This window comes from Pteropus medius, unplaced genomic scaffold, assembly GCF_902729225.1.
Source record: "Pteropus medius unplaced genomic scaffold, Ma_sr-lr_union100, whole genome shotgun sequence".
NCBI classification, from domain to species: domain Eukaryota; kingdom Metazoa; phylum Chordata; class Mammalia; order Chiroptera; family Pteropodidae; genus Pteropus; species Pteropus medius.
The window spans coordinates 3,716,263-3,730,510 of NW_024356248.1; the positions used below are offsets into that span (position 1 = coordinate 3,716,263).

General features: G+C 42.9%; 1 protein-coding gene across 8 annotated transcripts; it reads right to left on the bottom strand.

The window, feature by feature from the left end:
• Positions 1-1,732: 1,732 nt before the first annotated feature.
• LOC120600780 (olfactory receptor 9I1) lies at positions 1,733-12,926 on the bottom strand. 8 transcript variants are annotated; one of them, XM_039860306.1, is made up of 4 exons: positions 12,654-12,926; positions 7,048-7,128; positions 6,629-6,706; positions 1,733-5,612 (listed from the first exon to the last, which is right to left on the bottom strand). In XM_039860306.1, the coding sequence occupies exon 4, from the start codon at positions 5,593-5,595 to the stop codon at positions 4,660-4,662; it is 936 nt and encodes a 311-aa protein (XP_039716240.1). In that variant the 5' UTR covers positions 5,596-5,612; positions 6,629-6,706; positions 7,048-7,128; positions 12,654-12,926; the 3' UTR covers positions 1,733-4,659. The 8 variants fall into 8 exon arrangements, with proteins under 8 accessions (XP_039716240.1, XP_039716238.1, XP_039716241.1 ...); XM_039860304.1 differs by having other exon boundaries at positions 6,629-6,724; XM_039860307.1 differs by lacking the exon at positions 6,629-6,706.
• Positions 12,927-14,248: the final 1,322 nt, after the last annotated feature.

A 14,248-nucleotide genomic window follows, 5' to 3' on the forward strand; every position in this document is an offset into this window, starting at 1 on the left:
TGCAAATATTTTTCTCTCCTTCTGCACGTTGCCTTTTTATTTTGTTGTTTCTTTGGATTTGCAAAAGCCTTTTAGTTTGACGTAAGCCCACTTGTTGATTTTTGCTTTTGTTGACTTTGCTTTTGGTGTCAAAGGCCCTGCTGTTGGCATCCTGTGGCTGCAGGGTCTCACCACAGGCACATGCACAGCAGTGGAGGCCGGTGAGGGCAGTCAGGCTGGAGCTGTGCACGTGCACAGCTGGGGAGAAGGAGCAGCTAGCTGTAGGTGAGCCCAGTGGTGCAGGCCAGTGACAGGAGACAGGGCCAGATCTGGACCCATGAGCAACTGTCCAAGCCCCGGTATTGGCGTGTATTCTTGCTGGTGCAAGGTCTCGCCACAGGCACACATACAACAAGCAGGGAAAGCCAGGGACAGCAGCCAGGCTTGCGAGTGCAGGCACGAAGCTGGAGAGACAGGCCTGAGCGCTCGCACAGCAAGGCGGACCAGCTGCAGGGCTTGAGGCTAGAGTTTTGTACTCACGCAGCTGCAGAGGCCTGGGCTGGCTGCTGGTGCAGATCCCCGGCTCTGGTTGGCAAAGGAAGGCAGGAGAAAGAGGCAGGAAGGACTCAGGTGGTTGGCATCTGTGAACACAAAAACCTGCGGGGTGAAAATTAGTGAAAGCTGCCTGTGATCCATGGAGGCTGCGCCACTCGTTGATTTCTTCAGTGGTGAAAGTTGCTGGGGTCTTCTGCAGAACATGTCGCTGAGAACAATGGCCACTCCCCCTGTGTGGCCGACACTGGTAGCCCCTGGCCGCCTTCCTTGTTCCTAGCCATCCATCTCTTTACATCTCGGATTTGCCAGTCTCTAGGTGGGATAAAACCAAAGCGGGTCCTCTGTGCAGTGCCCGAAAGGTGGAGGACAGGGGTCACTCGCCCACTCTCCCTTACTCTGGGAGTGAAAGTCTTCCTGGTGAGGAGCTCCCTCTTGGCACTGAGCTGAGCCAGCCTGGGGAATGGGATGATGCAGGACAAACGAAGCCGTCCTTCCCTCCCTTCCACGCGGTTATTCTCAGGGTTTTTGTTCCACTGTGTTGCTGAAGTTTTTTAAGTGGACTCCTGAGCGCTTCTAGAGCTGTTTTTGTTTATCGATAGCTAATTGCTGATCTGTAGGAGGATGGATGTCAGGATCTCCTCTACCATCATCTTGGTGATGTCACTTTTTGCTGTTGTTCTAAACGATGAGAACATGCTGCCTTGGCCTTTTGATCTACTGAGTTAAATGGGTCAATTCCAAGTCTGAAGGTCTGCTTTCTTCATCTTCCTTATATTATTTTTGGGTAGACTGAGGCCAAAGTATTACAGCTAAAAATTTATAATTCTAAAACCCAGTTCCTAAAAGGAATACACTTAGAAGCTGAAGGAGATAAAAAGAAAAAGACTCCAATATTACCTACTGGACTTTATTACTTAGAGTTCTCCAGAGATACAAAATGGACAGGATATATATATATATACGAAGATTTTTCTTAAACCACTTTATGGATGTATGATTGACATAAAGAACTGTACATATTTAATGTATACAATTTGGTGAGTTTGAAGACAAGTATATAACTGTGAAATCATCACCGCAATCTATATCGTAGACTTAAAAATTTGCTAAGAAGGTAGATCTTATGTTGCGTTCTTATCACAAAATAATAATAACAAGAAGAAGAAGAAGGAGAAGGAGGAGGAGGAGTGGGAGGAGGAGGAGGAGGAGGAGAGAGAGAAGAAGGAGAAGAGTAGGAAGGTGGGAAACTTCTGGAGCTGATGGATCTGTTTATGGCATAGAAGGAGATTTGTTGTAAGAAATCGGCTTACACGATTCCTCGTATAAAAGCTGAGACGTCCCACAGTCTAGGAGATCCCAGAAAGCAGTGGCATAGCTAGGTCTGGAGGCCTGAGAACTAGGGAAGCCAGTGGTGCAAATCCCAGTTCCAAGTGCAGAAGAGGACAGGCGTTCCAGCCCATGCAGTCAGGCAGGGAAGGCATGAACCTCCCTGGTTCCTTCTGTTCCATTCGAGCCCTCCACTGATTGGATGACGCCCACCCGCTCTGAGGAAAGCAAGCTGCTTTACCAAGTTCACCAACTCAAAGGCTAATCTCATCTGGAAAAGTCCTCATAGACACACCCAGAAATAACCTTTAGCCAAATATCTAGGCGCCCTATGATTCAGTCAAATTGACACATAAAATCAACCATCACGAGATTCCTTTTTTTCTAAAGGATTATGTGTAGAGTCTATTTTAAGAATGATACTTTTAAATAAGATAAATGAAAACTCTTGGCAGAGAGCCTAACACACATTAGGTGATTTATTAATGCTTTCATTTATTTATTAATATATGTAATTGGAAATTCAATGTAAATGCCACTTCTTCCAGTGCCTTCTCACATGAAACAGAAGATAGTCCCCTAAAACATGCTTAAACTTCACTTTATTTTTATCTATTTTGTGCATCCCTGAGGCAATTGTGTACACATCTAATACTATGCATATATCAAAGGCCATTCATTTATAGACAGAGTTGGTTACCACTTGCCAAGTAGAAGGTGGGAGGAACGTGAGGTGACTCCCATCCCTAAGAAAATAGCGCTCTCATTGTTTAGCATTTTGCCCATTCATTTGTGTTTTAAGTCGAAAGTTTTACTTGCCTTTATATGAGAAGCCTTGTAAGGGGTGATTTCTTCAGCCCATTAACACAGCCTGAGTGAGAGTTAATAAAAATGTGTCAGCCTCTTAAGAGGGAGTAGTTGATGACCATTTGGATGAAGGGACACATGATGTATACCTGTATACCTGAGGAAGGCTGCAATTCAGGGAAGGAAAGGTGTACCATTGAAAAAGCTCCAAAGGTGTATTTCCCCAAATTCACTATTTCACCAAGAATCAGTCTTAAATCAATGCTATGGCCATGGCCCTGCCAGCTTTCTCTGGCCTAACTCAGATTCTAGAATGAAGCACGCAATAACTACATGCAAATGAAGTACCAGCCCCTGGGATACACCATTTGTTGTTTCCTAGATGGAATGAATGTGTTTCCCTCCATCTCCATCACCACAGGACACCTTCCACCCATCACGATGCCGCCAAAGGGATCTTTTTAAAATTCAGCTATGATCATTTCATGCCTTGCATTTGAAGGAAAGTCCACAAGTCCCTAAGCGAGCCTACAAGGCTCTCTGTGACCTAGTTTCTCCTGAATTCACCAGCGGCATCTCACACTAAGCCCCCTCACGCATTCTGCTGCAGCCACTCACTTCTCTCAGCTCCTCAAGGCATCCTGTGTCACAGGTCCTTGCATTTTGTAACTTTTTCTATCTGTAACAGTCTCCATAACTTACGACTATGACGTACTTATTCTTTAAGCCTCAGTTTAAATGTTAGTCCCTCAAGGAAATCTTTTCCGACCACACCAAACTAGATCAGAATTTTATTATACAGTATAACAATATCCTGTGCTGCTTCTTTTGTTCCACCTTCCAAAATCATATAAAAATTGATTAACTGTGTAATGGTTTAGTATCTGTCTATGCCACAGGTTCTAATCTCCAGGAGGAACCATGTCTATTTTATTTATTACCACATTCTGGAACCTAGTATCATGTCCAATACATAGTAGATAGTCAGTAAATATTTGCTGACATGATATATAAGATTGAATCTCCATGAAGATGTTTCTCAAGTAATATTTCTAGCAGATGTGGAGGTCATTAAAAGGTGGCACTCAGATTCATAGTTATCTGTCTTCTGATAATAAAGTAAATGTCCTACAGGAGATGGAAGTAGAGAGTGGTTTTCATTATGGGAGAAGAGAAAATAGCTTGAGTTAATTGAGGCAGATGGTCCGTGAACAATACTTCAGAAATAGAGTGGAGCTTCTGACCTTTGGTGATCAAGAAATATTTCAAAAGTTATAGTCTGGACTCGGTTTAGCTCTACATCAAGATCAAATTGTTTCCAAGAATTAATGCAAATCATTACTACTTTCTTTTATTCTACAGTGTCTTGGTCCTCTAAGCTATCTTGGGAAGTAGGCTAACATATTCTAGTTGAACATTTCCCGGTTCACATCCACTTTCCCTTTTATTTCTTCTTCTTATGTTTAGCTACTCATATTTTCCATGACAAATGCTTAAATTGGATATGACTGAATGTTGAGAAAACCTTTTTTTGGTCAAGGCTGATCTCTACCTCACTACTCGCAACCAAAGAATGTCACCGCCCTTACCATGTAAACAATAGCTATTCTTTTGTAATTATTCAAGGTGCAAAAATTAGCTTAGTAGAAAAAAAAAAATCAAGTAGCTGAAAAAACACTCAGCGATACCCAAGACAGCTCAAAAATATGAATTTTACATTTTATAGCGTATTATTATTTATAAAACCCTTCGGCATTCCATCACTCTTGATCCTGGCTTTAATCACAGCAAGACAGAAATTTTCACTGATGCAAAAACAGGCAGAGAATTTCTGGCTCAAGGTCATAGAGCTAATAAATAAATTGCCCAACTACATTTTTTGGCCCAATATGACTTTGTAATTATAAGATTTGGTTCATGTGCTAAGGGACAAGCCAAAAGCCAAAAGATGATTTGCAGGAACTTCTGAATTGATGGAGCTCAAGTCTTACTCTACTTGGAAACCCTCATCCTGTCAAGAGCTTTCTTCAGAGCTTCCTTCACTTCCTTGTTTCTCAGACTGTAGATCATTGGGTTCAGCATAGGTATGAGCACAGTGTAAAATACTGACACAATCTTGTCCTTCTCGAGGGATTTGCCCATATTACCTTTCAGGTATATAAATATGAGTGTCCCAAAGAAAAGAGCCACTGCAGTCATGTGAGAAGCACAGGTGGAGAAAGTCTTGGCTTTGCCACCTATTGCATGAATCTTCAGAATGGCCCGAATGATGAACAGGTAGGATATAAGAATCACCAAAACGCTGGTTGTAATGACCGAGAAAGCTAAGAAGTAGATCACCTGTTCCCGTAGCCTGGTCTCACTACAGGCAAGCTTCATCAGGGGTGGAAGGTCACAGAAGAAGAAGTCCACTTGGTTAGACTTACAGAAGGAGATCGAGAAGGTACACCCAGTGCGGACCACAGAATTAAACATGCCACCAGCGTATGCCCCGGCCACCAGCCCCAGGCGAGTCTGTGGTGTCATGGCAGTGGCGTAAAGGAGGGGGTTACACACAGCCACATAACGGTCATAGGCCATCACAGCCAAAAGGAAGCATTCAGCACTAGCACAGAGTGTGAAAAAAAAGAACTGGGTGGCACAGCGCTCAAAGGTAATGACCATCTTATCAGTATCCAAGGTCTCAAGCAACTGAGGGACGATAACAGAGGAGTAGCAAATGTCCAGGAAGGAGAGGTGGCTGAGGAAGAAGTACATGGGAGTCTGGAAGCGAGAGTCACTCTGAATCAGCACGATCATGCCCAGGTTGCCTACCATGGTGATGAGATAAAGGACCAGGAACACTAAGAAGAGACCCATCTGCAGCTCTGCCTGCACCTGGAACCCCAACAGAATGAATTCTGTCACCAGACTGCCATTCTCTGCCATGAATCCTAGGTTGTCTGCTGAAATAAAAAAATAAAATAGTCTCATTGAAGATAAATTAAGGGGAGCATAGCTTGATTTAACCATTTTCAGTAATGATAACAACCTTTTAGATGTGTAAAACACTTTACGTTTCTTACTAATTTTATTTCATTTGATCTTTCAGAAAGCCTTGGAAGCATATATTGTTAATCCTATTTTCAAAAGAAGAATATAAGGTAAATAAGAGGTAAAGTGATTAGTTCATGATTTCGTAGTTAGCAAAGAGGCAAAGCCGGAACTAGAACTCAGTTTCTTAGACATTTTCAAACTTCTGATAGGTTCCAAATCGGAAACCTTCATCAGCCTCAATGAAGAGGCAGGAAATACCTCTTTGTTGGAGAAACCCTAGTGTTAAAGTGTTAAGGTCATGGGCTTTGAAACCAGACCTAGGTTCAAATTCCTGGAGATCTTGGGCAAGTCAATTCATCTTTCTGAGCCTCAACATCTTTGTTGGCTTAATGGGGATTTCAACACCAAAGTCACAATATTATTGTGAAAGACATAACATACTATGCTGAGCTTGTGGTCGGACTCACATACTTAGAATTATTTTTTCTAAATTATGCAACGATATGAGTAACGTGCTCTCAGGTTCATGTACATTTTGGAGTCTTATCTCCAAGTCCACAGGCCTGGAGTCCTAAAAATCAACTCTATTTTTGCAGTTCTTTTCATGTGCATATGAGTGGAATGGCATTGGATGCAAGACAGTGAGCCGTGAAGAGCAAGCACTGTTAGAATCTCTACAATCTGTCAAGGGCTGAGTTGCTTCTTCCTCTCCATTCTTGCCAACCAGCATGACCAGGTTTCTAAGATCTTCTCTTATTCCAAAGGACCTGTCTCATTTTTTAAAATGCCAGATCAATATCAATCAGTGAGTTACATGAATCAAGTCATTCCAGAATTAGCCTGCTTATTAAGGGACAAAGCCATCACACTGAATTTAGAATTCTAATACAGCTAAAGTTCTTGCCAGGTTCTTGGACGATCTCACCTCTGTGCCTTTGAATGCTGATAATTTGGGGTAATGGAAATTCTGAATACTTCAAAGGTGATTCTTCTTGTCCTCCTTCTAAACTTGAAATAAAAACTGAAGTCGGTTTAAAAGGTCTCATAAGATTCCAGATAAATAAGAAAATGAAACTTTGCTCAACATTTGACAAAAGCTGATCTACTGATAAAATAAAAGTCATCATCTGGTGTTTTTCCTCCACTGAATTTCTGATAATGTAAATATTTAGGAGTTTTTTTTTTCCCTTAGGGCTCAATCTAATCCTGACCTTTAGCCAAAACAATGATTTTCTGTGTTATAAAAGGAATTCACACATATCATCCTGACCAAAGAGGTGGGGGAAGAGAAAGATAATACATTCATTTATTTATTTATTCAGTAAGAATCTACTGAGAACTTACCATATGCCAGACACGCTTCTCGTGGCTCAGAACAGCAAACAAAGAGCTTCTCCCTGGTAGAGTTGTCCTTCTAGCAGAGAGCTAAGCATATGCAATATATTTTTAGAGTATATTTTCTACCATGATAAAAGATGATAAGTGTTATATAAAATAAAAATGAGAAAGAAGAAGAGCAGGGTGTGGGGAATTGGGAGGGCCAGAGTAAAAAGAGAGCTATTCAAGAGGACCGTCAGAGATGGTTTCTTGAAAAGGTGACATTTTAGCAGAAATGTTGGGGATCAGGTAACTATTTACTCATATTCACACACATCATTTATCCACAAACAATAGAAAATAAAGACACGAATCACCAGCACTGAACCACCCCATTTCCGTTACAAAATATACAGAGTTCTTCAGGTTCTTGTGAGTCACTTTCAAGGCAGCTTTGTTCAGAAGTGTCAGCCTCCTGATACAGAGAGAAGCCGTTAGATCTCTCAGAGGCTCAATGATCAGCTTATGATCATTTAATATAAAAGTAAGGCTAGAATCCCAACAATAGAGCATAGTGGTTAAGAAAATGAGCCCCGAAAACAGGCAAAGCTTGTTCCAAACTCAGACTCAGTAACTTCTATTTATGTGACCATGGACAAAGCAATTGGCCTCATGAGTCTCAGTCTGACATCTATTGCAATAACAACAGCACTGTTGTGCTGTGAGAGGTAAAAGAGATAATTCATGGAAACACGGGCAGTGCGCCAAGTACACAGTAAACACTCACTCCATGTTAATTGTTACAAAAGTGATTTTTCAACCACTAGCTCTTTCTACCATTCAGAAATTTAATTTATCTCCATTTTATTACTGAGTCAAATGAGGCTCAAAGTGGTTAAACCAACTTGCTCAAGACCACACAGTTAATAAATGGCACCAGGACTTCTGGCTCCAAATTCATCATGCTTTCTGCTAACCTACACGTGGCTCACCACTTCGGTCTAGGAAGTAGGACACTGTAGTCCAGCTTCAGGCAGCCCCAGCTGGACAGGTACAAGTCAGGAGACCCGCTTCACTCCACTACTCCTCTAAGAGACTTTTAGATCTCCTCTGGGGGAGGGCAAGTATTTTCCTTTGGAGGGGAATGTTGTGGTGAGAGAGGGGCAGTTGATTATGATGAGCCAGAGAGAGTCATTGTAGGAAGGCTGGAAACAGCGTCTGGAGCTCCGAATTCAAGTCTGGTTTCTGCCACTAATATAAACTTGAACAACTATCTTCCTGTCTGAATCTGTGTCCTCATAGGCGGAGGCTGCACTAAATGACCTCAAACATTGCATCTTGTTCTACAATATGATGGTCTCTCCTTTACTGAAAGTCTAATGAGGCAGGGAAAGAACATGTGTTAATAATAATAACAAAGAATGACATTAAGCACATAAACTGTGTGTCAAATACTGTTCAAGGTGTTTTCATAAACTGCCTCATTTATTTCTCACAATACTCCAACGCTGGATATTGTTATTACCCTATTTATAAACTGGAAAACAGGAGCTTGCAGAGAGTAATTAATTTGGTTTAAGTACACCACTAAGCCGAGACGTGAAGCATAATCTGTTGGACTCCAGGGCCAGGCTCCCAACAGCTGCCCACTGCTCACGAGTATGACGTTAACGAGTTACCACATAGTGAGCATCATTTTTATGCCCAAGATTTTTTAGCAGCTTTATATACATTACTCCCTACATTTGGGCAAGGAGGACAGCAATATAAGTTAAATAAAGATTTTGGAAAGTAACCTCAATTCTGAGTTGGAAAGACTGCATGTTCTCTTTTTGGTAGTATCACCTGTACATGTCACGTCTTGTCATCTTGTCCACAGAAATGGGAGGGCAGAAGAGATGCACAGGGCTACCATCAAATCAGACTCCAAGGAGGAGTGTGCAGCCACTGAGGCACCATCACCTCTAGTACAGTTTTAAGTGACAAGACAAAAGTCACGTGAACCAACTTTGCTCCTGGCTCCTCGTTACCGCCTACCTGTACTTGCCCTTTGCCCAAATCTCATTCTTCATTTTTAATTTCTTTTATCTCGCTGCATGCCGTGCATTTTTATAAGCCACTTTATATCTCTTTGGAAAGAGATATTGATGAATACATACAAAGTAAAATGGCCTATTAGCCAGATGCCAGGATGGTCAGAATGATCAGACTCATCAGCATCAGACCAATAACGGTGCCGCCAGAGGACTTTGCCAAATGGACTCTGGAAAGAATGAACACACAGTGGTTCAATCTAAATCAGACTGATCTATGGATGATGAAGAAAGGCAGATGCTCAAGGAAGAAGATGGAAAGCTTAGGGAGGTCTCCATGTCTGTGCCTCTGTAGCCGGCTCTTGAATCCTTCACAAATCCAAATCTCGAGACAATGACCTTGGCCTCCGTACTGGGACAGTGAGCAGCATGCAAGGTGTCTTAATTCATGGCGCTCCTTTTGAGCATCGAGTGTGTCCATTTTGCAATGAGCACAGGAAAATTTTAAAGAAAACCCAGATTTCCTTTTTCCTTTTGTTTGCTGATCTTCCAAGGAGCTGGAAAGTTTGGTTCTCTCCAAAAACAGTTCCACTTTGCCTTGCGATGCATGGTCTAAATTCCTGAACTGATCCAAAATGACCAATAACTCTAGCTAGAACAGCCAGTCCACTTCCTAATGAAGAAGATTAGGGAAAACAAACAGCAGCTCTGCAAAATCTCCAGGCGAGGAGAAGAACCATGGATCAGTGCGGCCTCAGAGGAAACTATTTGGTCCCAGGCAATTTAGATAAACTACGCTGCTGGGAAAATATGAAGAAAACACTGAAGCAGCAGTTTCCTGTTTTTGAAGCCCACAACATAGCTGAAATTGCTGGCTTTTAAGGATGCACAGGAGGAAAGTGAATCCTCAGTGCCGTTACGAACCCATCCTACTCCATGGTTTTGGGCACCCGTCGGCATTTCACGTTTTGAGAGGTCTGTTTTCTCGTTGTTGATAAGGCGTAGAAATATTTCACTTCCAGACAAGACTCCCCTGGTGGACCTCTGTCAGACTAGGTTATCTGTCCCCTGCATTAGTCATGTCTGCTCAAGATCCACAGCCTCATCTTTGTGTCCGCCGATGGTAAACACACCTAAGACATGTAATTCTCACATATGCCAAAGCTAAAGGAGAAAGACCTTGAGATCACCTGCTCTTTGAGATTATTAATGCCCCCCAAAACCTTCACTGAACCTCAGAAAACAGACAGGGGTTTCAGAAGAGAGAAAGCCCAGTAGGCTTTGATGTTTAATAACTTCCCACTGTCATCCTCCGGCAGAGAAAGCACTGCACCAGGAGCCAAGAGGCTACTACAGATCGAACGAGAAAAATGTATGGGAAGATGATTCTAAAAGTAAAGCATTTGCACTTGGAAGGAATTGTTAGAAGTGCCCAGACATCAGCTTTAAAATAACATATACTGTGGAAAATATATACCCATGGATCTGAAAGTTATTTCTATCTCAGCAAAACCAATCTACTTAGATCCTCTGAGTCAGGTTTAAAGTTATTTTAAAATAGGGAGGTATAAAGTTTGTACGATATGCCAAAAGTTATGGAGCCATCGCTCTCAGCTGGAAGTCTGCGACAAAGATTTGTAAAAGATCTGCCTTTATATATACTGTGCCAGGCAGTAATCTGGACACTGGGGACGTAGTGATGAATATATAGAACTAAATGGACAGAGATGATAGTGATTCTCCCTCTGCTGCTGTAATAGAACTTGAAAAGGAAAAAAGGAATGAGTTACAAGATGCTTTGACGGCCACTCAAAGTGTCAAGGTGGACTTGAGTCCTCAAACAGTTGAAATGGTGAAAAAAACATAGCTTCCTCCACCCACACGCTTTCTGTGTTCAGGCTCAATCTAGAGATGAAAACAGAGTCTCTATTTAAGTTTCTCTTTTCCTCAGAAACTAGTCTGGGAAAAAAACTTTAGTTGGTAATTTTCTAGTTGAATTAAAACTCATAAATATATAGAAAAATATTCTCCAGCAAGCGTCTTAAAATAGCAGAAAGGCAGACCAGCATGGTGTCACAGAACCAGAAAGCTTTGAAGATCTGTCATGGGGGGTGGGGGGGAGTTTCAAATCCCAGCCAGTCGCTTAAATCCTCTGAACTTCAGCTCTTTCATCTATAAAATGGGCATGAAGTCATGAGGATGAAATAAGATGACATATTGTATGTTAAACAAAGGTTAGTTCTGTTGCATACAATGGAAGGTGTGAATTCTTCCTCCCCAAAATTAAGAATTGCTTTCATGATTCCTCACTTTAGAACATTGTACCCCCATTATTTCATCTGAGCCTCACGCAATTCATTTTTGGATGAGGAAAGTAGGACTCAGAGAGGCCAACTGACTTGTCCAGTGATCACACAGCTAGGAAGAAAAGCAGTCAGGACTGAGACCTAGAACCCTTTCCACCACACCACGCATTCCCCCGCCCCCACCGTGGCGGTGGGAGTGATACAGATGCTCGTGTCCCCAAAGAAAGGAGGTGGGAAGGAAAAGACCTGAAAAGTTGAAATCTCGAGGTTCTTCTTCACTTTGCAATCCTATAATAAACTTCTAAAAGGGCACGTAAAGTCTGTCCAAACACTGACCTCAAACCTTCCCCAGCGCCTGCTCACTCCGACCCATCTGCTCCCTGGACTGAGTGAGCAATAGCATCTTGGAACTTAAAGGAGTCTCTGAAGGTCATGGTTCTGCCCTTCTGCCTTCAGATAGACGAAGCAGAGATAAGAAAACAGAGGCCCTGAGATGACGAGGGTCTTGCCCAGAAGCAAAGAGCCAATGAAAAAGTGAGGCGTGACTGGAGTCCAGATCTCCCGCAGCCTGACGAGACCCTGTTGCTACTGCCCGGGCTGCTCCTCCTTCTCAGAGTCTTACTTAGCACAGCTTTTCTGATGCTCAGCATTACTCAAGTTCCCTGCTTCTTGGAGGCCAGTGAGAACAGAGCGGCCGCCCTCCCTTAAAGAGACATTGGGAGGGGAGAGGCGTTGTGGCTGATGGGGATTCCTATCAGAGCCAGCCTTACAACGCATGGACACAAGCCTCAGGTCTCATAAGGTCTGGACAGAACCCTTCTGCCACCCCAAACCCCTTAGAGCTTCTCCAAAAGTCAGTGCCCAGCTGACCCGTCCTAAAGGAGACCTTGGTTCTCTATGCCTTACGGCGGCTCACACGGAAAGTGGCTAATGGACTCTGAATGGCAAGGGTCTGAGAATTACTTCCCGCCCACAACAGAAAAGCCCTCTAGAACATGGCTAATGGCTGGTTTTTGAGCTAATGGTGACCTTTTCTGACCAATCGCATTTATGGAGCCTGGACAATTTCAGGGATGGAGACTTACTCTCCTACAAAGGAGTTCATTCTGTTTTAGATCCCACCTATTGCTTTCAGCCCCCTCTGTATGTCAGTACCATCGCATTCCGAATATCTGCCAGAGTTTTACAAGTTTCTTACAGATTCGACAAGAGTTGCTGCTTGCTCTTTCCCCTTTTGCAATAGAACCCCTTACATTTAAATAGCGCCCCTAGTTTTCCGCGTGGTCTCACCTACCTTGTCTCTTCTGTTTCCGAGAACAATCACCTGAGTCAGGTCTGAGAGGCATTATCAGTCCCATGTTATAGATGAGAAACTGAAACTCAACGATGCTAAGTGTCTTGCATCACTTCAAAGGAGAAGGGAAACTAAAAACTCCCAGCACATTGTGCTCCTCAGAAAACTATACTAGTTTTGACCCTACTCTCTAAAGAGAAAAAGAGAGAAACCCTTTTTAGATGAAAGGAAACCAAGATTCAGGTTGTCAAGCTCATTTTGAATCTGGACTGTGGTTCATTTTCTCTCTGACCTGCTGTGGCCACACTTACTTTTGTCAAGACCAAGAGGTCTTTCCCTAATCCAAAAGACAGGGCTGGTTGGAAGCAGAACGTGGTACCTAAGCAGGACTTTGGGGGACGAGAGAAATGAACAACTTCAGCACCTTCAGCTCACAAGCCCCAGCATCCTCAGGAGCACCCCTTAATAGCTGCCTGGATCTCTGCCCTATCCTGGGTGTTCCAGGAAGGCAATTAGAAGACCAGGGCGGGGGTTTGGGGGAGTGGATTTGCCACTGATTGGGGTTCTCTAATCAGGCCCTAAGCTTCTAATTAAGCTTCTCTGATTCCCAGAGGAGAGAAACCTTCAGAAAAGGGCCCCTCAAAGTTATCTTTCTCAATCTGTCGCCATTCAGCCTTTGTCCTGTCTGGCCGTCCCCACCATAATTGAGTCTCATTTGGAGGATGAGGGGAGATACTGCCACATTCTCCCCTCTAAGGAGTTGTCATCAACCCAAGGTAGCCCTTCCTGACCAATCTCGTTTACGAGGCATTTAAGTGAGATAAGTGACTATGTGAAGTCCCAGCAGCCCACTCATTCATTTACTCCACTAATATTAATAATCTGTATGTAAAGTACTCAGAGTAACGCCTAGCACACCATGTTAGCTTTATCTATGTTTAACCCACTGACTCCTCGCAACGATACTATGAGATGGATACTGTTATGATTCTACCGTAGCAGTGAGGAAATTGGGACTCCATGAGGAAAACACCACCCAGGGTTACCCGGGGGGCAAGAGAAAGAGCTGAGACGGAACGAGAGGAGATATTTATACATATCACTAATTGGGAGCAAAGTTCACAGACTATTTTTATACTGTTCCATGGGGGTGAGTGAACAAGAAAAAGATTAACTGTTTTGAAGGAACTCAAGTGAGAGGGACCTACAGTCCACTGCGTCACTCCGGAAAGTGGCGAGACTCTTGCTGGGCAGCTCATGATGTCGGGGCCATAGAACACTGTACCCTAAAAGTCTAGGCAACCACAGGAAAAGAACTGGCCCCCAAACTTGCCACAAAGTCAGCAAGATTGCCCTCTTCTGATGTATCATATGCACTTGAACGATCTCAAGGATATTTTGTGATAACCTGGAGGCCAAAGAAATCCCCAAATTTTCTGGAATGTGAAATCCTCAAAACCCTAGGGTAGAGGAGAGACCTTCTCTCTATATAGATGACTGAGATTTAAAATCCTTCTAATCTTGATAGAAAGGAAATTAAAACAGATTCATGTAATTAGAAAACATTAATAAAGATAAGTGGCATTGCTCGTTCC

Excerpts from the sequence above, each read along its gene's own strand:
- LOC120600780 (XM_039860300.1), bottom strand. The coding sequence starts at position 6,830 with ATGATGACTTTTATTTTATCAGTAGATCAGCTTTTGTCAAATGTTGAG. Across the intron at positions 5,613-6,628 it reads CAGCATTCAAAGGCACAGAG|CAGACAACCTAGGATTCATG; the intron begins GTGAGATCGTCC and ends TTTTTATTTCAG.